Source organism: Ursus arctos, unplaced genomic scaffold, assembly GCF_023065955.2.
Source record: "Ursus arctos isolate Adak ecotype North America unplaced genomic scaffold, UrsArc2.0 scaffold_14, whole genome shotgun sequence".
NCBI classification, from domain to species: domain Eukaryota; kingdom Metazoa; phylum Chordata; class Mammalia; order Carnivora; family Ursidae; genus Ursus; species Ursus arctos.
The window spans coordinates 53,446,996-53,469,956 of NW_026622808.1; the positions used below are offsets into that span (position 1 = coordinate 53,446,996).

Below are 22,961 nucleotides of genomic sequence, written 5' to 3' on the forward strand. Positions count from 1 at the left end.
CACTGGCCGCCTGCAGAGCTTGTTACTGGTGCGTGGTCATCTGTGTGATCACTTGGCATTGTCTTACCACCTCCACCGGCAGGTGGTGAGAGCTGGGAGGGTCACGACTTTGCTGGTTCTGCATCCCCTGCACCATCGCCAGGGGCCGCCCCTACTTGCACGGTAGAGGTGTTCAAGAAATAACACGGGGGCCCCACGGCAGAATCTGACCGTTCCCTCCAAACATACTGTATATTCCCACCTTTGCATTATTATTCTTGGGGAGTCCTGGCCTCTCATCCTTCTTTCAAAAGCCCTGTTTGCCACTGTTCCTTTCTAAGAAATGACTTAGCAACAGTGATGGCCACTGAGGTCCTTTCCAGATCCACTACCGTCACGATCTGTCTCTCGGAGGCCTGCCACCCGAAACGATAACCCTTTTAGACCCAGTTTTGGAGGCCGGGCTGTGGCCACCTCCTTCAGGAATGCTGGCCTTCTCCCTTGGTCCCCAGAGCCTTGACGGGCTTGTTGGACAACATATAATAGTTAACACCATGGGGTGTAGGGGCCAGGACATGAGTGCTGTGAGCACGGGGCTGCTTTTGGTCTTTCGCTCAGCGTGTGGCCCAGAGAACAAAGCCGCACTCAGTAAATGCTGGCCTTAGGGCAACTAGAGGGTGACTGGCAACTGGGATCACTCGTAGATGGAACTCCTCTCCTGCTTTAGTAAGATAGTAGGATGAACTTCCCTTCAGTGAGTATCACAGTAAGACACCATGTAACTCCCATAGCTGTGGAACTGGGTTTTTTTTTTTTTTAAACCTCCCTTTTACAAAGGAGAAAATGGAGCACAGTTTCCTGGTCCAGTCTTTTGACGATATATTTTTTTTTTTTAAAGATTTTATTTATTTATAGACAGCCAGCGAGAGAGGGAACACAAGCAAGGGAAGTGGGAGAGGAAGAAGCAGGCTTCTAGCGGAGGAGCCTGATGTGGGGCTCGATCCCAGAATGCTGGGATCACACCCTGAGCCGAAGGCAGATGCTTAACGACTGAGCCACCCAGGCGCCCTTTGACGATACTTCTGTTGCAGATCCATATTCCTTTAAGTTTACCTTATAATGTAATTATATGCTCATTAGTTTAGGATTTAATTTCTGACCTCCCGCCATCCCAGAATGCAAGCCCCCAGGACAAGGACTTAGCCGTCTATCACAGGGCCACATATTTAGTACAGTGCTGGGGACACTGTTCAGACAGTGTGCTGAAGACCGACAGCCCTGTGCAAGGACCCTGGCTCTGCCCTGTAGGAGCCGTGTGATCTCAGGAACGTGAATCTCTTCTCTAACCCTCAGTTGTCCTATCCGTAAAATGGACATAACAACAGAGCTGTACTTTAAGGGGCTGTGTTAAAATTGCATGAGATGCTGTATCTAACAGGTGTAGATAGACCATGTGCACGGCAGATCACACTCGGTTACTTAATCATTGCTATTAGCACAAAAATCCCAATCGCTGCAATGTCTTAGTCTTGGGCCTTCACTGTTAATTCAAGGACAAAGCATACAATGCAGGAATTGCTTCTTCCTTTCTCTGGACATTTTTAACTGTGGCTGGATATGGAGGAGAGTTGGTTCTAAAACTTGATGGCCAATTGGGAAAAAAGAGGCACTAGCTCTTCACCTGGCCTTCTTCTTGAGGTTTGTCCCCTCCCTGCACTGTAAGGGAACAGGAATGTGCTCTCAGGTTCCACTCCGGGGAGGAACCGGAACAGAAACTTAAATTGGTGGGGGGAGAGATTAGACAGATGTGCCAAACTTCTATTCCTGGAGTTTCTAGATACCTAGGCTTATATTGCAAATTTTAGAAAGTTGCTAGAGCGAGAATGGAAAAGGAGAAAACACTGGGCCCAGGGAAACAGAGGCACCACTGGTCACGGAATTGTAACACATGGGAACACGGTGATGCATGCGGGTAAGTGCAACATCTGGTAGCTGGTATCTAACAGGGGGAGGAGAGGAAATACAAGTTATTCATGCCAGGCATTTCCCAGTTACAGAATCCCAGCTGTAAAATACCATTGTGATTTGGTGGGGGGTGTAGATAGCCACTGCTCTTCATCTCCTGATGCCAACTGAAATATTGTTATGAAAGATAATGTCTCTCCAGGTTTTCCAGATTCCCCAAATCGTAAACAGCTGCTTGATAAAGGAAAATTGGTTCATATTATTTAGAGTTTTCTTTTATTAAATGTATGTCGCTTCTACTGTTATGTGCCCCACTGGTGACACTTTTGGGCAGAGGAGGGGAATAATGAATTGTCACGTATGGTAAAACAGGAATTCATCTGGGCTGTGGGACACTGCTCAACACACTGGGAGGAAACTTACTTTCCCAGATGTCTGACAAATTAACTCTGTTTTCGCTGGTTTAATGCTGTGAATAGTGTTTGTCTGCATTATACGGTTTATGCATTGTTTGTTCACCAAAAAAAGACATTTTTGCTTAAGACTTCTTTATATAGAAACATGCAAACATGCCAACTCTTAAGCAATGTGTTTGTAAAGATACAAGTTCTAACTGTGGTCCTACAGCTGTCTTCTGTTGTAACAAATGGTAGAGGTTGAGAGAATTCTTTTGCACATGAAGAATGCTTTATCTTAAGAAAAAAATAAGGCAGTACTTTAATACTTTTTAAAGATCTTGATAGCCAACCAACCCTTTCTTTCCCATCATAACTATTTCGGATTTACTTTTTTTCAGAAAATGTAATATATGATATTTCTTCTTGGGGCTCTTCTTCAAATTTTTATTTTAATATTTATTTTTATTTTACTAAATACTGAATACATTAAAAGATTTGTAAGCTACATATAATTATAAAGAATGCTACACCGAATACTTGTAAGCCCATCCCCCCATTTGAGAAAAGAGCACTACCAATATGTCACCTTGACAAGCTGAACTTCGCATGTCTGTGGATAGACAGGAGGCCAAGAAGAGCACAAGAAAGCGGCACCAGGGAGCGACCTCCTCCCGGGGTACAAGAGTTATTACAGAACTACAGCACAAGGAAACAGACACTCTTAGTGTGATCTTGGCGCAGGGGGACTCTTGATGGACAAGAAGAGAAAGGCCAGAACAGCCCCAAACACATAGAAACTGGCACTGCCCTTTGATAGGGAAGAGATGGGCTTTCTCCATTGGTACTAGGAGATCCATTCTAAAAACACGAAGTCAACTCCAACCTTACACCCCCCTGTGAAAGACAAAAGTTATATAAAGCTTTTGGAAGAAAACACAGGATAGCAGCTTTAGAGCTTCAAATCAGAAAATATATTTCCTCACAGAGACTAAAAGCACAAACCGTAAGAAAGACTGATATATTTGACTATGTTCAATGAAGGATTTGGTTCCCTGGAACACGTAAGAGAAAGCAAAGACAAGCCACAAGCTGGGAGGAAAGGTCTGCAAGTTGTACCTGATAAAGGACTGGTATCCAGACTATGCTTTTAAAAATCCTATGAATCAAAGGAAAAAGATGGCAAATCCAATAGAGAACCGGGGCAGACACCTGAACAGGCACTGTACACACACACACACACACACACACACACACACACACACACAGCTCAAATATGGTCAACATACACATCAAAAATCAAACATTCTATTTCATTAATAATCAAGAGTAAAACAAATTTAAACCATAGTGAGATACCTCTTTTGTAGTCACAGCACTGTAAAACTAACGGAGCCAGATGACACCAAGTACTGACAGGGAAGAGAAGCATCAAGAACCTCTCTACCATGACGCTGAAAGCCAGCCTGGCATTAGTAAAACTGAGCAGCATACACCTTAAAGCCCGCCTTCTTTCCCTCCCTTCTGCCCTTTTGTCCATCTGTCAGGCAGTCCGTCCACCCATCCATCTACCCATCCATCCATCCATCCATCCATCCATCCATCCATCCATCCATCCATTCATCCCTATGTAATCACCTATCTCTTAGAGCAGTGGTTCCCAAAGCACACTCCCCAGACCAGCAACACCTTAACTGGGGGTGGGGCACAGGTCTCAGTGCTTTAACAGTGCCTCGGGGGGATGCTGATGCAGTTCCAGTTTGAGAACCAGTGCCCTGAGGAACTTTGGTGCCTTGAGACTGGTGTAAGAATGCAAGTTACAAATGAAAAGGCCATTCCTCTCCTCCACCCCCTTTTTCTATCAAATAGAAAAAAACCATGAGAATAGCTTTAATGCCCAGTGAGTATGGGAACAGGAGAAAGGTGAGGCAGTCACTTTGTTGCTGGAGGTTTACACAAAGAGGCTTACTTGGGGGATAATCCGGCAATACTTACTAAGACCTCTAAAAGAGTTTATCCTCTGGCATAACACATCAAAATGTACACTAAGATAGTTATTGGTCAATGGTACTGTTTCATTGACAGATACCGTTGGACTGAGTCCTGCAACCGGAAAATCTCTGGAGTCAGGGTGCGTAATCACGACCCGTCAGCATGGTGACGGCCATCTAGCTCACCATCAGAGGGAGGTCCCTGCTCAACTTGCTTCACCCAGAATTCTGCAAAATAGGATTCATTTGGTTGACAAGGTCTTTCTAAAAACACATTTTCTTTGGGCAGGAGGATTCTGCTTACCATCATTCACATTACTGGGAATTACTTTAGAGTTCCCATTGACTAGTTGATAGGAGTAGGAGGGTGTGTGACTTAGGAGGATGCAGGATAATTCTGGAATCTGGGGTGATTCTGAGAGGCACACTGGTTGAAGAAAACTGAAGGTTAAGAAGATACACACACACACACATATACACATGTATGTGTGTGTAGGTCTCTATGTGCATACATATTGGTGACACACAAAGCTTCACTAACCTTCATGTTCCCACTTGAAAACTAGATATTACAGAACAACTTACTTGAAAAAAGCCCTGCTTCATCAAAATAAAATGATTTTCGTTTTCTATTAACCAACAGATGGTTACATTTTGATCTGAATGGAAGTGTCTGAGATATGAGCTTGTCCTCCTGCCTCTCCATCCAAAAAAAGAATGAAGAAAATCCGCCCCAAAACTTAGGTAACGGAAGAGTCCTCCCTCTTCCAGTAGTTTGGGTTTAACTTCAAACGCAGGTACTGAAACTTGAATGAGCACCGAACTCACCCGGAAGCCTTGTTCAACACAGACTGCTGGCGTCACCACAGAGATCGGGGCTCAGTAGGTCTGGAGGGTGGCTGGAGACTCTGCATTTCTAACAAGTTCCTACGTGATGGCGATGCTGCTGCTCCAAGACCATCTTGTGAGAATGAACAACTTAGAAGAAACTTCTAGAAACTCTTCAACAGTCAGGAAAGTTCCCCTCGATCCCCAGTGCCTCTCAAATCAAGATGCTTGAACTACCACAATCGAACATTGATGCTAGTAACTTTCTTCCACTTCTGCACTATTCCAGCATATTCTTTATTACAAACTGATGGGTATAATAAAATGCCTTTGAAAAAAAACATTATCCTGCCAGGCAGGTGACCAGTAGACAGGAAAAGGAACGCTTTCCCCAAAGTTAACTAACAGACACACACCACTCAATATGCTCTTGATGGAGAAACAGGAAAGCAGGTCATGCGAAGGAGACGAATTCATGCCTGACTTTTCTCAGCACAGCCCTCACTGTCAGGCAGCAGAATCCGGGGACACTTTGCCAATGTGAGGGCACCCGCCACACTACTGAAGGCTATGTGGCTAGCAACCCAGCTGTGCGAGCTGCAGAGAGTGGATGCTAGGCTCCCTGCCTAATCCCACGCTGGGCAGAGGACGCAGGAGGGTTCTTTGGCTCTGGTATGCCGCCGGACCCGCGGATGCTATTCTTCCGTGCCTGCTCTCCCCACCCCAATGTAGCCATGACCTCTCCCTGCATTATTAATGAGTGCAAGAGAAGTCATTTATTAAAGCTACATTTTTTCACTGTTCCATATGTTTCTTTCTGCCAGCTATGGCAGGCATGTCACAGGAATGCGGAGAGAGGGGCAGTCGTCTCCCCTGTGGCTGTGTACCACCTGCCTCATGGCGATATGCAGCTGTATCTATGGAAGCCATTAGCATCCCGGGACATGGACTCATTTGTCATTGCTAAAAGCCTTCCCAGACCAAAGTGGGACCTGCTTGATACATTCCTCATTCAGAAGTTAATTTGGTAAACATGTCCTGAATAGTTATGTGTCAGGACCTGGGGTGTCACAGAGAACAAGACGAAGTCCCCGCCTTCATGGGGCTGACATTTTCCTGAGGACTGGGGGTTGGAGACAATAGACAAGTTAATAAGTACATGAATTATGATAAGTGCTAGGACACAAATAAACTGTGCACAGAGAGGTCGACATGGGTGGGGGTGGGGGAACATTTTGGATCAGGGAAGGTCTCTGGGGAGAGGGATATTTGCACTGAGTCCTCAAGAATGAACTGGTGAACTGTGTTTCAGATGGAGAGGAACAGCTAGTCTAAGGTGTGAACACGGAAGGAGTAAGGTGGGTTCTGGGTGCTGCTGCAAGAAACCGGTAAGAACCAGAACAGATGCATGATGGGTACATAGCAGGCAGCTCACCGGACAGGTAAAAAGAGGACAGACCACACAGGCCCCTGCAGGCCACAGTTAAGGAGTAGGTTTTCTCTTCAGGGCACTGGTGAGCCAACGAGCAGGGAGTGGGAAGCTCGGTGCTCGGCGTGGGGTTGGTTGGGTAAACGTGTTGGCTGAATGAAGGAAAAGTCAATGTTCTGTATGCCCTGTGTTCTCCATCGGCATCGTCTCGGTCCAAATCACAGTCCATCTCTTCCAAGAGCTCGCTCTGGGTTCCTAACTAGTACCCTTGTTTCTTTCCTTGCTCCCCGTGCCCTACCAACACATACAGAATCCAATGTGTTCAACCGATCACATGCTGAGGGTCAAGGCTGTGAGTAGACTTCCCGGGATTTCACGGTGTAACTGAGGAGGCTGAGTTAACAGACAATACAGAAACAAGGAATAGAATGATGCGCAGAGCCTCGAGGGAGGGCTCAGTGCAGGGGCACATGGGTACACAGGACTTCATGGAGACCAGCGTGGGGATGCAGAGGTGTGCAGGGACTCATGGGAACACTCACAAGGCACCTGAGCCGGGGTGGTGGCAAACTGGCCTCAGTCCTAAGAGGAGAGCAAGAGAACTCCTTTATGGTCACCGAACGCTTTGTACCTCAAGAAGAGATCGGGAGAAAGACGGGGGAGTGAGCCCTGGCCGAAACCTAAGCCTTTCCTTCTCATTGCTTCATCAGCATCAAAGTGGTTTAGGCTCCACGGTTAACTGAGGAAAAGAACGAGCCCTAGTGATGGACAAATGTCCACCGTGAAAAAAAGGGACCTTCTCAGCTACAGACAGGCGCCGTGTCACTGAGGCAGGAGGAGGTGGGCTTTCTTTTTCCACACCTGCTTTACCTCAGCTAATTCGGACTGTGAAGCTGCTTCTAGTAATAAAACTTTTGGAATCGATAGGTTGTTTAAGCAGACACACTCCCACTTGCAGGAAAACTAAACCACGTTCAACACTTCCGTACGGAGGTCGAGTTTACGTCCGTCCAATAACCACCGTTAACTCTGTCCGCACTTTTTCATACCACGACCTGGCCGAGTCTCAAAATCAACAACTTCGGGGGCATACAAGGCACAAATCATTCCTATTTTTTGTTGCTGAGTGGCAAAAGAATACGAACCATTCTTAAAACTGCCTGGGAAGTTGATGGAAGTGCTGCACTCCCCCCGAACACTCTTCTCTTTGTCCGCCATCCCCCCTGGCATGAGGGACCAGAGGCCCTGTCTCAAGTCCTCTCATTTGTAAGAGAACAGACCCAAGTACTCGGAGGCTGACGGAGGGGCCAAGCAGCACGTGGCCCTGTTTGAGAATGCAGGGTCTCCCTGTCAGCTCCACAAAGGTGAGAATGATTTTTAAAAATTAATCTAAGTGTTCCATATAATACAGGTCATCTATTCACTGGTTTTGATAAAAATGATTCATACAAGAGAAGAATTCAGACTTTGGAATCCCAGCACAGACACTGTTGCCACCCCCATTTATAATTCCTTTGCATCTCAGTTTCTTTATCTCTGAAATGGGGATAATAGTATCACCCATCTCTGGGCGCTGCTGTGAGGATCTGACAGAGAAATGCACAGTCAGCACTTCGCACAGCGCTGGCACACAGTAAGTGCTCAATAAATAATGCTATGGTTCCTGCAGTGAACATCACTGCAATTAGTATGTTCTCCTTGCCATCTTTAAATGTGTGTGCAGACTTTAGCGAATGTATTCGTTGTTACAATTTCTACTTTGAAGCCTAAGTCCCAAACAGAATTACTTCCTTATGGCCTAATCAAGTGAGCAAAGGTCACACTATTCTACAGAGTGTCTGGTTCACCTTAGAAAAGGTGGAGGGAATGAGTGATACTGCCAGGCGTGTTACTCCGTTCCCCTTCCCCCAGCCTCTATCTGAAAACTCTCCTCAAAGCATCGACACACTGACTTTCCCCTTGTCCTGAAAGGATACAGCTGGGGGGATGCTTGGCCAGTGCTGGGGTCCCTGGCACCAAGCCAACAGAGCCACAGACCTCTCCATCCCTGCCAGCACTGCTGCCCCACCTCTTCCCCATAACCAGGGGACCTGCTTCAGCTGAGTTCTGGCCACAGCTCTAAAGCTGTCAGGCTCCCTACCCCACCACCCCCTGCACATGAGATCTTCTGGGCAGTTCATTTGTCCAAGGAGAAGACTGCACCCCTTGCTAACCTTAAAGCATCTTCCTTTCTTGCTTCTGTCCTTACACTTCAGCAGGGCTTCTGAGCGGTCAAAGTCGCCTGAGATGGGCTAGTTTTCCAAAGCAGAAAATAGCTGCTAACTTACATGCTAAATGTCCCACAGGCACAGGTCCTGTCCTGATGCTCCCTGGGACTCCACAGGTACCATGAAAGCACAAACACTGCAATACCTCAGCTGATCTTACACCTCCAGGGCGGGCAGGAGGCTCGTCTTGTACCTCTCAGAAGTACTCCAGAGATCCCCAAATACCTTGGTGTACCCCTTAATGCATGGTGCAAATCACTGATACGTGTGCACTCTTTGCAGTGTCCTCTGACAGCCAGGCAACTTCCTGTGTTGCTGTTGTTTTTCTAATGTGATTAAAGGTACAATAAGGTATGTGTGCAACAAGAGGCAAAGCCATTGTTCTGCATCATTAAGCTCACAGCAGCCCCAAAAAGAAATTGTAGGCAGCTTGCCAAAGGCCCTAATGAAGAGCATCTCTTTGAATTATCTCTGGATGAGGAAAGGATAAAGTCTGAGCCCCAGAATATTTGATCCTCTTTGTGCTGCTGTTACGAGGGCTTACTGAAGCTAGACACACTGGACCTTCTGGAACTGTAATTTATGGAAACCTTAATTTCTCTGCTTTTAATAAGGCTTTGCATAATAAGGAGGGGGATGCAGTTATTAATTCCTGCAAGTGTTTTGTAAATTCCTTTATGCTACGGTTCAGGACTCCCAAAGAATAGGAGAAAGGGGATTTTACTTAGTTGGCACAAGGGTAATGGGTCCGAAAAGTAGTTTGAGTTTCCTGAAAATAAATCTGCATGGCTTCCTAAATTGCTGACAAAGTGTATTCCAGATGGAAGTCATTTATCAGCAATTTACTGCATGATGCTTTGGCCAGAAATATTTCCACATAAATTCACCTAGTAAAGCAAACAAACAGAATCCAGGCTCTTTCTTTTGGGGGGCTAAAGGGGAAGAGCCTAAATAATACAGATGAATAGAGCACAAGTTAACACAGAATTGCAGGAGATGGGGTAGGGTGACCACATTTTGGAGGGTACCAGTGTCATTAAACACATCCACAACAATGAATGCTAAATGATATTTCTGTGCACTGATGGTGAAAAGAAAAAAAAATAAGTTATTAAGACTCCATTTTTATGCGGTATATTATACACACAGTAGGGAAAGTCTGTCATATGGCCGCCTTGGTGGTGGCTCTGTCGTTCTGTTTGCTTTGGTTCTGAATGCCTGACTCACTGAGAACTGGGGGCTCACTGCTCATTGCACATGATAACCTGGCAGAATCTGGATTACAACATCACCATCAGATCACCAAGGGATGGAGGCCAGACCTCCAGCGCCAATGACACTTTTGCCCAGGCTTCGCGTGTGCTCCCAAGACTGCTTTCAAAGGACAGAAGTCCAGGAGAGTGCAAAGCGTGAAGTCATAGGTCAGAAGTGTATGTCAAACACTGATTTAAGATGCTTGTTTTTTGTAAGAGATGCGTGCTCTGTACAAGGGGTGGTTGACGGGGGCATGGGGGGGGCATGACCAAGCCCCAAAAGGTTTGTTTGGACGTTCTCTATGCTTCAGGGGAGAAAAGACACACACGCGTGCGCACACATCTTTTCTTTACCCAGGGTCACTCTATCCTGAGATTGTCCACAGAGGCAGCCAACGCACAGAAGCAGCCTTGTTTCACTGTGTCTTTTTAATGCTACGCGCCCTCTGGTGGCTTGTGCAAAAATGGTACCCAATTGACGGCTAATCAAATTCATTTTTTAGGCTGTCTAGCTCTTTAGAGAATATATTAATATGCCATTCACTGTGATAAATTAAGGAATAAGCACCTTTGTTTTTTTTTTTAACCATAAAGACCTTATTCTGTCATTCTAATTAAAAAAAACTTTCTATCCGGATTCTAATTTTTTGATTACCGAAGAAAAATTGAAAGGCGTTAGAATGATTTAAGGGAAAAACACGTAACTGCCAAGTTAGGTTACCAACAACAGTATAAAAACCTCATAGTTCAGGATAAAACCTGAATATTTAAAAATAAAACACTCAACACAAATGTAAGGTAAGTTATCTGGGTTATACCTTAACTATCCCATTTCATCTCAACTGAATTTTCACGTTACTCATGACGTAGAAGTTTCGAGAAGTCATCTGCCGTGGATGACAGCTCCCAAGATCAAGCCACCTGCTCTTGAAGTTCTTAAAATTTTCACAGGGTGAGGTATAGAAATGGCAAGTGTGAAGCATAAATCTGAACCACATGTCCCAGGACAAGAAGTTGCTGAAAGAATCCAGTCTGCGGTGGACGCCTGTGCTCTACTGAAAGGCGCGCCTCGTAACTATTTGTAAACAGAGACAAAAGCACGCAAGCATTAATCATCATCCCCGTCTTCTCCAGCTTGTTCAAAGGGTGACCATGCTCTGACCCTTCCTAAGACATTCGCTGACACTCCAGAGAGCGGTCAGTTGTAAAGGAGCTTTGTGACATGACTGCTGGAAATGTACTTTGTGACTGTCAACAACATCTATTTAAAATATTCAAATAGAGGCACCTAAGTGCCACTGTGAGGGAAAGCGCGTAAGAGATTTAACAGAATGTACTGAAAAGTCAGAAGAGCTGACACACACCCCAGCCCCCAGTTCCTTTCCGAGAAGTTACACTCTGCCAGGTGAGTGCCGGTCCCTCCCACAGAATAAAATGCAATGTGTTACCTGACAAACTTCATAGAGCAATCTGTACTGCTCCTCTTGCTTCTGCAGGCTGCACAAACTGCATCCCATGTTTAGAGAAACGTCAAAGGAAGGCTTCAGTACTCGCCAGCACCCGGGAAAAGCAGCGCCCTGCGTGCAGGCATGAAGGTATCCTCGGAGAGCCTCAGGTGCATCGGGCGGCCGCTACACTTCACATTGGCGTTGCTCTCTAAGGCTGAAAACAACTCTCTCCCCTTCCCCGCTTCCCCGCCTTCCCTCGCAGCATGCATACACACACACACACACACACACACACACGCGCGCGCGCGCACGCACACACACATACACACCACTCCCTCCTCTGAGGGACTCTGGCAGCTGGATTGTGGTCCAATGCACACGCTATATATACTGCTGCTCATGCATATTAATCAGCTCTCATTGACTATTCATAACAGACAATGATACAGAAGCTATAATTGCCAACTATGACAGTTGAAATTTCTCTAATTAACAAGCAAGTGCTCCAGTGGTAGGGGATAATAAAAGACACTAACAATTTTGTAAGCCATTTTCTGGCAGTTACAAATAAACATGACTGCATTTTTAGCAAGGTCTCTTCGGATAATCCCTAATGCATTTAAGCTAAGTAGAAATTCATTTTTAAATATATCATAAAATTTTTGATGATATAAAATGTATTTAATGCTGCAGATAATGATGGCATATAAACGAGTTTTATGGAATGCACATGTTTTGAATAATATTCATATAATATTTAGCGCTTTACCAAGTTGCAGGAAAAATGTGCCATATATGAATAAAATATAAAAATTTAAATTGCAAGATCTACGTGTGTGTATGCAAAGTAACCAGGGGGTTGTAAGGAGACAGGCTGCCCTAAAGGTGAGCAAGCAGATAATCACCGCTGAAGTGCATTTTCAGTTCCCAAAGCAGAAAGTTATTTCTTAAAGGGCTGCCCAGCTAACTGGAAGGAAGGGAAGTAACCCGCTCTGTGCCATCTCTACAGCTATGTAGATGCCCCGGGTATCCCAGAGCCCATGCCACCGAACGAACTGTCACTGGCTCCTACCCCACCGCTGCCTAGACTTACTCAGCTCTGTTCCGTGCTGTGTGTGAGGAAAGCAGGGAGTTGCGATGATACACACAGAAGGTGAGTACCCACAGCATTTAAGAATTTTTGTCCTTGCTGCCTTGTCTCCCTTCATTCAGCCTCTGACCCATTAAGTTTGATGGCTTTAAAACAAAAACTTTCTTTTTTCAGATCACTCTACTGCCTAAATGAAACTCATAGGTACTATTGTTTCAATGCAAATCAGTGATGTTTAAAATTCTCACAACTGGTTCCAAACCTTCACACACCCCCCCCCCTGTTTTATAAAGGTTGAACTGTCTCTCAGGAGGACTCCCACATCTTGCCAAGAGGCATAACAGGGCCTGAAGAATAATGCTCCCTTTCTCTGGGAGCCCAGACACACCTGTGATGTGAGTAAACCTGTAAATATAAATCCCACTTGGGCTGGTGGCCAGCAGACACATCTGGTCCCATTTCTCAGACCCAAAGATGAGGCATGGCAACTTGTCACAGACCAGCTCATAGCCCTGGCTTGCTGGAGGGGGAGGAGGAAGGGAACCTTCATCTCAGACCCACCCCTGCTGTCCCCACCATGGCTAGAGCAGAGAGCGGAGGCATGCCACCAGGGAAAAGAAGCCACAGATGGGGCTGGGCAGTAGCGGTGACCTCTGACTTGCCCTGATGTGGGAAAGAGCCCTATGGATCCATGAGCAGGTTATTGGGAGCTCAGTTTCCTGATCCCTAATTAGCTATAAAACTAACTACCTTGCAGAATTTTGTTGCAACCATATGAGAAAACACGGGTTGTCAAGCCAAAACCAGAGGTCACGCTTGTTCACTGCCCTCATCCCCAGAGCCTTCCCTCTCTCTGTAGGTCTGCTCTCTTTGAATCCAAGTGAGATTTCAATTCTGTCCACCCTGGTGCACCACCCACTTCACCTGGAAGACAGCAAGAGCCTCCTGACGCGCTCTCTGCTTCCTCTCTTGCCCACCCGTGGGCTCCCCACTCCACAAGGATGCCAGGTCCGTCTTTATAAGGCAGAAACAGGATCACTTCTTTCGCTTGCTTGAAAACCCCACAATGACGTCTCATCATACTCGGATTAAAATCACATTCTTCACCGGGCCTCCAATGACCTAGAAAATCTGGTCCTTGCCCATCAGTTTCTCTATAACATCATCTACTGGGGCTCTGGTGCTCACCCTTACTCCCACTGAGCCATGTCCCTCCTCAGGATTCCCTCTTCCAGAACGCCCCTCCCTTCTCCTTCCTACCCATCCAGCAGCCCCGTCTCAGCTCAAATGAAGTCTTGTTAGGAAAGCCCTTGCTGGGCACCTTGTGTCAATTGATTTCTCAATCCTCCAAATGACTGTGTGATATCATCCCGTTCATTTCCTCAGTCTTCCTATTCATTTATGCTTGTTTGTTACCCAGGTCTCCTTAAACAAGGATGTCGGCTTCCCGGGGGCAGGGAACGGTGTCTGCATTGCCCTGTGGGCCAGCCCTGTGAAGGTGCTGGGGAAACACACGTCCTCTGGTTGAATGAAGAGGCGAAGGCTGACGTTTCATAAACTCATACCCTACAGTGGGAACTGGAAGTACCACATACAGAGGACAATGGTGGGCTTGCTTTTCCTCCCCCAAAGTTGTGGGCTTTTAAATGATTTTTGGTAAGGTTTTGCATTTCACGCTAGCTTGTATCCATGTTTTTCCTCACATCCACGGATAAATGTAGCAATGGGCTCCTGCTAAAGGGATAGGGAACTTACACAAAACCCTTTAATCTTTTGTTAGAAAACTTTCAAATCTCATTTGCGAGCCAGGAGAGTTTTATCACATACTGCCCTGTACTTCAGAAAAGTTTCTCCAACTTCTGGGTCTTAGGAGTCCTTCATGCTCTTAAAAAATTATTGAGGAAGCTGAAGGGCTGCTCTTTATTTGGGCTATACCTATCAATGCTGTTCGTGTTAGAAACAGTCAGAAATATGAAAATATTTATTCGTCCATTCATTTAAAATAGCAATAACAAACCCACTACATATTAACGTAAATAACATTTTTATGAAACATTACTGTATTTTCCAAAACAAAAATAATTTTTGGGGGAAGAAGGGCATTGTTTTACATTTTCACAAAGCCCTCTATGTCTAGGTTAATTGAAGACAGCTGGCCTTTTGCTTCTGCATTCAATCATTTCTGTTACGTGATAGAGGGGCTTCTAGAAAACTCTACTGCACTGTACATTCATAAAAGAACTCTCTAGAGCAATAGAAAAAAATAACATCTTGAGGTTTTTATGAAAATAGTTTTGACCTCACAGACTCCCTAAAACAGTGTTGAGGACCCCCAACCCCCGCCCCAGGTGCCTGGGTGACACACTGAGAATCATCGCTCTAGGAGGACACGTCAGTGAGCTAGGAGTCTAAGAACTGCACGCTTGGGGGTGGGGAAAAGAGTGGAGAGGATACTAATTCAAATTCAACTCATGGTTGGTTTTCCACTCTTATGATTAATTACGTATTATTTGGATTCAAGAATGAACAACACTCGTAGCCATTATGCCTAAAACAAGACTTAACCAAACTGACGATCTGGCTTAAAAATACCCTTTCCTTTGTAAAATCGTCTAGGACGCCTAGAATAGTTTCATTTTCACAGAGTTGCTTTCACAGAGTACGAAACACCCCCGCGCCAAAGGAGGTCCCCCTGTACTGAGCTCACACCAAGGCACTGAATGCTGCCGATCCAAGGGGCACAGATCTTAGTGACAGGAAGTTATTTACAACAGAACTCTTTCTGAGGCAACAGCTGTCCCAGGAAAAATGAAAGACTGCGGGCCACACAAAGACGCACATTGTTCGACGAAGATGCTGAACGTCCTTTTCAAGTTCGCAATCGCATCATCGGAAAGCGCCAAATAAGCCCCCCAGAGCACACGGCTCGCCTCTCGGGTCTCTGTACCGTCACACAGCCGCCTCTCCCTGCCTTCGCGGTAATGAAAGCTACGGTGCACAGACGGTCACCGAGGAACAGAGAGACAGATGCAAGACACACACCCAGTAAGGGCCGAAGGTGCCCAGGGAAGAGCCTTTATCACCATCCTTTGAACTTCCTGAAGTCGTCAGGGATGCCACGAGAGTTGGAGACAAGAACGTATGTTCACTTAATTGTGGAAACATCTATCTAATTCAAGCAAATTATTCCAGCACACACACTGGGGTGCGCATCTGTCTGTTACCTGTCATCTGACCTTCCTGTCGTTCCCCATGTATGGGGAACGCAGGTGTCATCAAACTACACATGCTGGAAAGGTATGTTCTCCTGGAAAGAGTGATGACAAAAAAGACGTGGGGGTGACGTAGCCAAGTTCATGCTGAGAAATGGAGTCTCGCTGGGGCCCAGCGCTGGTGAGCTGCGGAACCCATCCCACCTGCCTCCGATCTCTGAGAGACACGCCCACTGGCTCTGCCTTTCCTTACCGCTTTTCAGCTTTGTTCGGATCACGCGCATGTGTTAACTTGGTTTCTTCCTGGTCTGAATCTCACTCTCCTTTCAAGTCCTACTATACCATGCACGCAGCTAGAATTATCCCGCACACATACACACCCACACGGCTGATAACCTACCACCCTCAAGACACAGTCCAAGCTCCCGAGCTTGTGGACCTGAGCCGTCCTGCTCTGCCCGGCCTCCTCTGTCTTCTATCACCCAGCAGCGCGTCCTGCATTAGGGTCCTTCACGCCTCAGGTCTGTCCGCAAGGCGGGCCCTCGGCTTGCCTCGCCCAACCCCATGGCCTTCAGTGTGCCCCTGAAGTCTCACCACTGCTGTCCCTGGCAACAAGGACCTTCAGGCCTACTGCTCTTCTGCTCCCTCCTCTTTGGCACGCTTCACACTGTGTGGTCCTTCTGTGTTTCCATCCACTCCCTTCCTCACTGGAGAGGACACTGGAGAAGACCCAGCCGAACTCAGCTAGGGAGGCCCACCCCTCCCCCCAACCCCAGATGCTCAATAAATCTCTCATGAAGAAAGTTGGCCTCTGATATTCACTCACTAGGAGGCACTTTCCTGAGTCCTGAGAACACAACAGTGATCAAAATGGACATAGCGTCCTACTCTCATAAGAAGATCAAGGCCACATACCTGAGAAAAGCACTTTTTACACCTCCCAAATTAATATGCTGGCATCCTAATGTCCAGTGTGATGGCATTAGGAAGTGGGGGGGCCCTTGGGAAGTGCTTAGGTGATGAGGGCGGAGCCCTGAAGAATGGGATCAGCATTCTTATAAAAGAGACCCCACAGAGCTTCTAGTCCTTTCTGCAGTGTGATAATACAGCGCGACCTGTGACTTGGAAGCAAGCCCCCACCCAATCACGCAGGCACCCAGATCTGGGGCCTTCCAGCCTCCAGAGCTGTGAACAATACATTTCCGGTGTTTTTAAGCCACAGAATCGATGTTACTTTGTTTAGCAGCCCAAAGGAACCGAGATACTACCTTTTGCAGAACAAAAATTGCTCCTACAAGCCTTCCATACTAGTTTGGCCAGAGATTCAAATCACAATCTGTTGAGGAAACGGTTTAGTAACTTCTAGTTAACCTTCGCCTTTGTTGGGGTGACACTTCAATGGCCTGTCTGAACCCTACTTCGTGAGTTCTTGAACTAATTCTTGAACAAGGAGTAACAACTGCTGGAGAGCCAAGTGTAGATGAAAATCACATCATCACTGCAAAGAGAAAAAGCACCTGCCGAGATGTCAAAACACACAGACGTCCCATGAGTTGAAGAAACAGATCACAGCAGCTTTGAGTGCAGTTTTGTTTCTGAAAAGCTTTATGAGTTCAGAATATCTGCTCAGGACCTCAACTCTTATTTTTATACATGAAAGGATGTTTTTCCTTTTGACGGAGGTGCTGCTTTCCTGAGGGCTTGTCCTCTGGGCTCCAGGTACCCGATGAACACCCTGGCTGCCCAAGACCCTTGGCTTGCTGTTTTCACTCGAAGCAATCTGGAGCGAAGGCACGCGCTGAGCTGGGAGGCGCGGGAGTGAGGGAAGGGTGAGGGCAGCAGGTGCCCTCCTGCCACAGCTGCCCTGCAAATGCCACACAGACAGATGAGCATCAGGCTCCAGGAGTCGCTTGCTGACCCACAAAACTGCTGGACGAGAATGCAGCCAGAGCCCCAGGGATCAGCCATGGGGAGGCTGGAACACGAGCATTTTGGGTGAAGGCAGCCAGTGGGAAAGAGCTCCAAGGAGCCTCAAGTTCCAACAGAAGATTCAAGTTTTCTGACAGGCTTGAAGCCTTGGGGACGCCCCTGTAGATGCTTTTATTCCTCGAAGGCCCCAAAGCACGTTGTGTCTGGGGTGGTGTCAGTGCGTCTTATTGTTACTGGTAGTGAGGGTGTGCCCCTGTTAGCCCAACTATATCTGAGATTCCTGGAGGGTGGATTCCTAAGTGAGTCCTCTCTAGGACCCCTGAAATACCTAGAACAACACCCAGACCCTCTCTAAATGCACGTGAGTTCCTCCCAGAGAAGAGGGAGCACACCCATTGGCCCTGGCTCAGGGAGCCAAGTGGGGAAGGGAGGCTAACAGATCAACTCAGTCCAATCCAGAACAACTCATGGGGTGTAGGAAGGAAATTCACAGTCTCCTGGGACCTTGGTTTCTCCATCTTACAGTGTGGCACTCACCCTCCCAAGCCAGGGCTGTGGAGGGAGGACTTACTTGAGAGAAGGCCTATGAGAGTTCTCAGAACACAGCCTGTGGGTGTGCAATCAACCAAAAGGAAAGTGACACACCAGCCCTTCCAGCATGTTCTAGTGCGGGGGGGCGGGGGGGGGGGACAGCGGCAAACTTTTATCATAAACGGCCAGACAGGAAAAAGTTTACATTTTGTGGGCCAAGAGGCCAAATCGAGAATACTACGTAGGAACTTATATAACAATCATTTTATTATTTATCTTTTTCAAGATTTATTTATTTTAATGGGAGAGAGAGCGTGCACGCAGGGGAGGAGCAGAGGGGGAGAATCTTTCAAGCAGACTCCCTGCTGAGAGCGGAGCCTAACATGGGGCTCAGTCTCATTTGTGAGATCATGACCTGAGCAGAAACCGAGAGTCAGACACTTAACTGACCGCACCAGCCAGGCGCCTCCAGAACAACCGTTTTAAAATGTAGAAAACATTCTTCCTATGCAGGCCGTATATAAACAAGCTATGGGCTGGATTTGGCCTGTGAACCAAAATTTGCCAACATCCCAGACCATGACAGGGTGAACAAAGAGTTCTTTGATACAGACAGCACGATGTTCTCCCCCTGTTATGCAGGAGAACACGGAGGCGCAGGCAGGCAGAATGACTGACCCAAGAGCCCACGGCCAGTAACCGTGGAGGTGAGAACGGGATTCAGGCTGCGTAACCCCGAAGCCCGCGAGCCGCCGTGCGTCCATCCGCTTCCCACCGCCTCACGTGTTCACCGGGAACACCGGTGCACGCAGAGAGGCTAAGCGCCGGGCCCTTGCTGGAAAGTGGCGGGAGCGGCTGCAGAGAAAGATCTAAGCAACGAAATGTACTCACGATGATCCTGAACAACCCCCCAAAGGTGGGAATGAGCGGCCTGCCGAAGAGCACAGGCATGCTTGCCGCAACTGTGATGTGATCCCAGCTCGTGCCGCGTATTGTCCTTTTTGATATTTACAACCACCCAGCAGCCTGACCCCAGGTGTCCCTCCTGAGTCCAGCGGATGTGAAATGTGTCGGGCCCTCCCCGAGCCACTGTGCCGTGTATACATGGCGGACTCCTCAAAGGCTACATTCTGAATAGCATGAGGGGTGACAAGTTTTGTAGCTCTGTGACCCCGGCCAGGCTCCCACCAATCCTGGGGGTCATCTCAGGCCTGCTGGGAACCCGTGGGTCTATTCCAACCCCCGGATGTGGGATTCCTGATGGCTGGAAGGAAGATCCCAGGCCAGGACTCCAGGCAGGAGAGACGGAAGAGCAGGAGACGTGACAAAGACAGATGTGCGAACACAGAGGCTGAGGAGAAGGGAAGATAACCGGAGAGGGTGTCAGGCCAGGATTTGGGGGAATTAAGATGGGGGCAAGCACATCCTTCAAAGTCCTGAAGGCTTAAGCCAGGCTTAAGTGTGTGGAGCCTGAACTCAGATGACAGAGAAGGAAAACAAGTGACAGGACCAAATAGCCAAGATGAAGGACAACTCGGCAAGAGGAAAGGGGGAGAGATTTGGAACTCAGGCCAAGGGACACACAAAAAGGGCACCAACTGTGTTACTGTGGGGTCAGAGAAATGACCAGATTAGCAAGCCAGAAAAAATGTACATAAAGGGATGACTGAATGTGACAAAACCTTGGATGGACAACGAGGAGACAGGACTTTATCTCATTACATTAGAGGCCACAGACTGTATGCCAGACCAGCACGGAATCGTCGGGATTTTGGATTAGATGCTAAGTAAAAACACATCGGAACTCTCACCTAAAATGGGTGTTTTGTGGATAACTTTTGATAACTCCCCCAAATCTCACACAAGTGTGGCAAACAGGGGCAGGAGCAGAGTAAAGATGGGGGGGTGGTTTGCGGTCCCCACCTCCCTCCCAGGCCTCCTCACTGGCCGGTTTACACTGGAGTAGGCCAAGGTGCCCAGGTCCCTGTGGTGTCGGTAATATGTTAAGATATAATGTGCAAGAGTCTCAGCGCGAGGCCACTGCTGGAGCCTGCAGGCTGCGCCGCTCGGTGGCCTGCCTCCCTCCTCCACCAACACAGGTCCCCGTGAGCTCACTCAGGAGGGGGCGTGGGAACCAGGCTGCTCCCAGCTCAGCAGCTCTGGCCAGCGGCGGTAGGAGGAAAACAGCAGCCCGAGTCAATGCCACCGGTGCAAAGAAAAGCCTCGCTTCAGACCTACCGCCTACTGATTCACACCTTCTTATTAATTGCCTGCAATGAGCCTGACACTGTTGTTTAGAGATAAACAAAGAACATAAAATCCCAGTCCTCATGCAACGGCTGCCCTGCGTCTGACTTACAGCTACCCCAGGACTACCGCTGCTCTCGCTAAGTTCACCTACGGCTTCCCAGTGGGTCAAACTCCAATAATCCTGTAGTCCTTGGCCTACGTAGCTTTTCTGCAGCAACTTTCCACTGGGGGAGGGGGAATCTTTCCACTTCTACACTGGTACACGCCAAACTTCCAGCCACAGGGAATCACTCTTTTTGATATATGGCCCCAACACTATTTACTTCTTATTTCTCTTTAAAAATACTCCATTTTATTTAAATAAATGTATTTTTGAAAAAAAATTTTAATACCTCCTGTAAATGGGAAACCATGATCACCTATGATGTATAAAAATTACTATAAAAATAATCACGAATGTAAAAAGAGAAAAGGGGTCCATTCCCATACCACACAAATGATTATGTCCCACCATGTTTAACATGTTTTTGGAATGAATGTCCACTTGGCACTGAATTTCAGTCCCATCATGACCTTTCCCATGCCTGTTTTGCCAGCCTTCCCTGGCTCCCCCTCCACTGTGTTTTCAATGAGCCTGTTAGCTCTAAGTACGATACCCTCTGCACATTCCGCTTCTCCCAATTTGAACTCCAAGCTTTTACATCCCATTCATATTAAAGCCAAGCCCAATCTCACCCCTCAAACTGCATCTCTAGATGCTCGGTGCTCTGCTACGGCGTCTGCTGCCATCTGGCGTGTGCCAGTTTCTTGGGGGCTTGTCTTTCAGTCTTCCAAACCATTTAAGCTGGCAAATGTTATGCTAAGTGTTGGGGATAGAATGGTGACTGTGATCAGCTTCTTCCTCCTCTGGGAAAAGCTACAAGTTCCTGAAGACAGAAACCCCGCAGTGTTTTATGACTAAGAAATGGCTTCATTACAGTGATTCATCAATAAGCAAGTATTTACCGAGCACCTGAACAACACATCCTGCCCACTGAGGGGACACAGAAAAATTGTAAAACCTTGTCTTTATACCCAGATTGCTGACCACCCCCTCTGAAAAACAGGACTGAACTATAAAGCGGGAAAAGGGAAGTCTGAGCTGTCTGAGCTGCAGAGAGTGGAGGCTGAGGACAACAGGGACCACTGCTCCTAATGACCCCCATGAGATAATTACAGCAAAGCTCCTTGGGGCCATGCTTCTGGGTCTGCTGTAATTAAGACAGCCTCTGTGAAGGACGCAGGGTTCGAGCTGGCTGTTGCAAGATGGAGGGAATTTGGATGTGGGAATAACAACCTAGGTAGAGTAATGAGTGCAGGATAGTGTGAGAGAGAACTTGCTAGTTGCAGGTGGAGCTCAGTGCCTGGGCCATGGCAGGAAGTCCAGGGCGATGGTAGTCTCGAGGGCAAATAAATGGTGGGACAGAAGCCATGTCTGAGGAAGTGGTCTGGGACTGACGTGTTTGTTGGTGTGAAGGTAAGAAAGTATAAAATGGTGAGAGGGTGACGCAGGGTAGAGGTAGGAAGCAGTAAGAGCGAGCCTAGATTTGAATTCAGAACTGGGTGTCCTAATGGGCAAATTACTTGGTATTTTTTTTGGTGGCTGCCCGGTTGAACTACTGCCAAAAGTGGGTCAGGGAAATGCAGCTTCTCTATTTCAGTCCTCGCCAGACTCTAGGATCTGGGATATACCCTGGCCATAGACTGTTTTTCTCCAACAGCCTGTAATTGAGTCAGAGGCTCCTGGACCGTTCCTGTCTGAAGGAATTTGCGATACAGAAAACGCACGAGCTGGATGGATGACTTGGGCACTGAAAGAAGCTAATTCACTACTTTAAAATCACTCAGAAGATAAACAAGTAGTGACGAAGAGACGTGTTTGAGAAAAAACACCAACATGGCGAAGTGGGGCTTCATAATTCACTCGTACTGCCAAGGTTTGTGCGCTACCAAGTCTGACGTGACTTATCAGGCTTCTACCCTGGATTTACTTTCGATATAAAACAGCACTTCAGAGAATAAGTAAGCAAACACTATTATGACCAATGGCTTGTTTTAAGAGAAAAATGCTCTCACAAATGGCAATACTAATTTTTTTCTAACATTCTCTGGGAAAATATAACAACTTGATACACTTGAGGACTGGGTAAAAACTACTGACGTCGTACTTCATCTTTAAGACTGATATATATGAGTCCGGAAGCTAATGAAGTTGCCTCTAATACAAATGAGGGGAAGCAAAACAACAGATCACAGGCCATACTCATCCGTTTGGATTCTGGTCTTATGGGCAGAGCCCAGGGGCAGAGAAAATTGAAGTGATTTAAAATTGTCTCTGATAGGATATATCTGATA

General features: G+C 47.0%; 1 protein-coding gene across 2 annotated transcripts in view; it reads right to left on the reverse strand.

Moving 5' to 3' along the window:
* PDZRN3 (PDZ domain containing ring finger 3) overlaps positions 1–22,961 on the reverse strand; it is a 235,668-nt gene that overhangs the window by 37,160 nt on the left and 175,547 nt on the right. Inside the window, exon 1 of one of the 2 annotated variants that reach the window (XM_026501249.4) lies at positions 11,556–11,802. The exons of the other annotated variant lie outside the window; for it this stretch is intronic. Within the exon in view, the coding sequence (XP_026357034.2) occupies positions 11,556–11,624 (69 nt within the window). The 5' untranslated portion in view covers positions 11,625–11,802. Of the gene's footprint in view, positions 1–11,555; positions 11,803–22,961 lie in introns of those variants that run through there. 2 annotated transcript variants of the gene reach the window in all.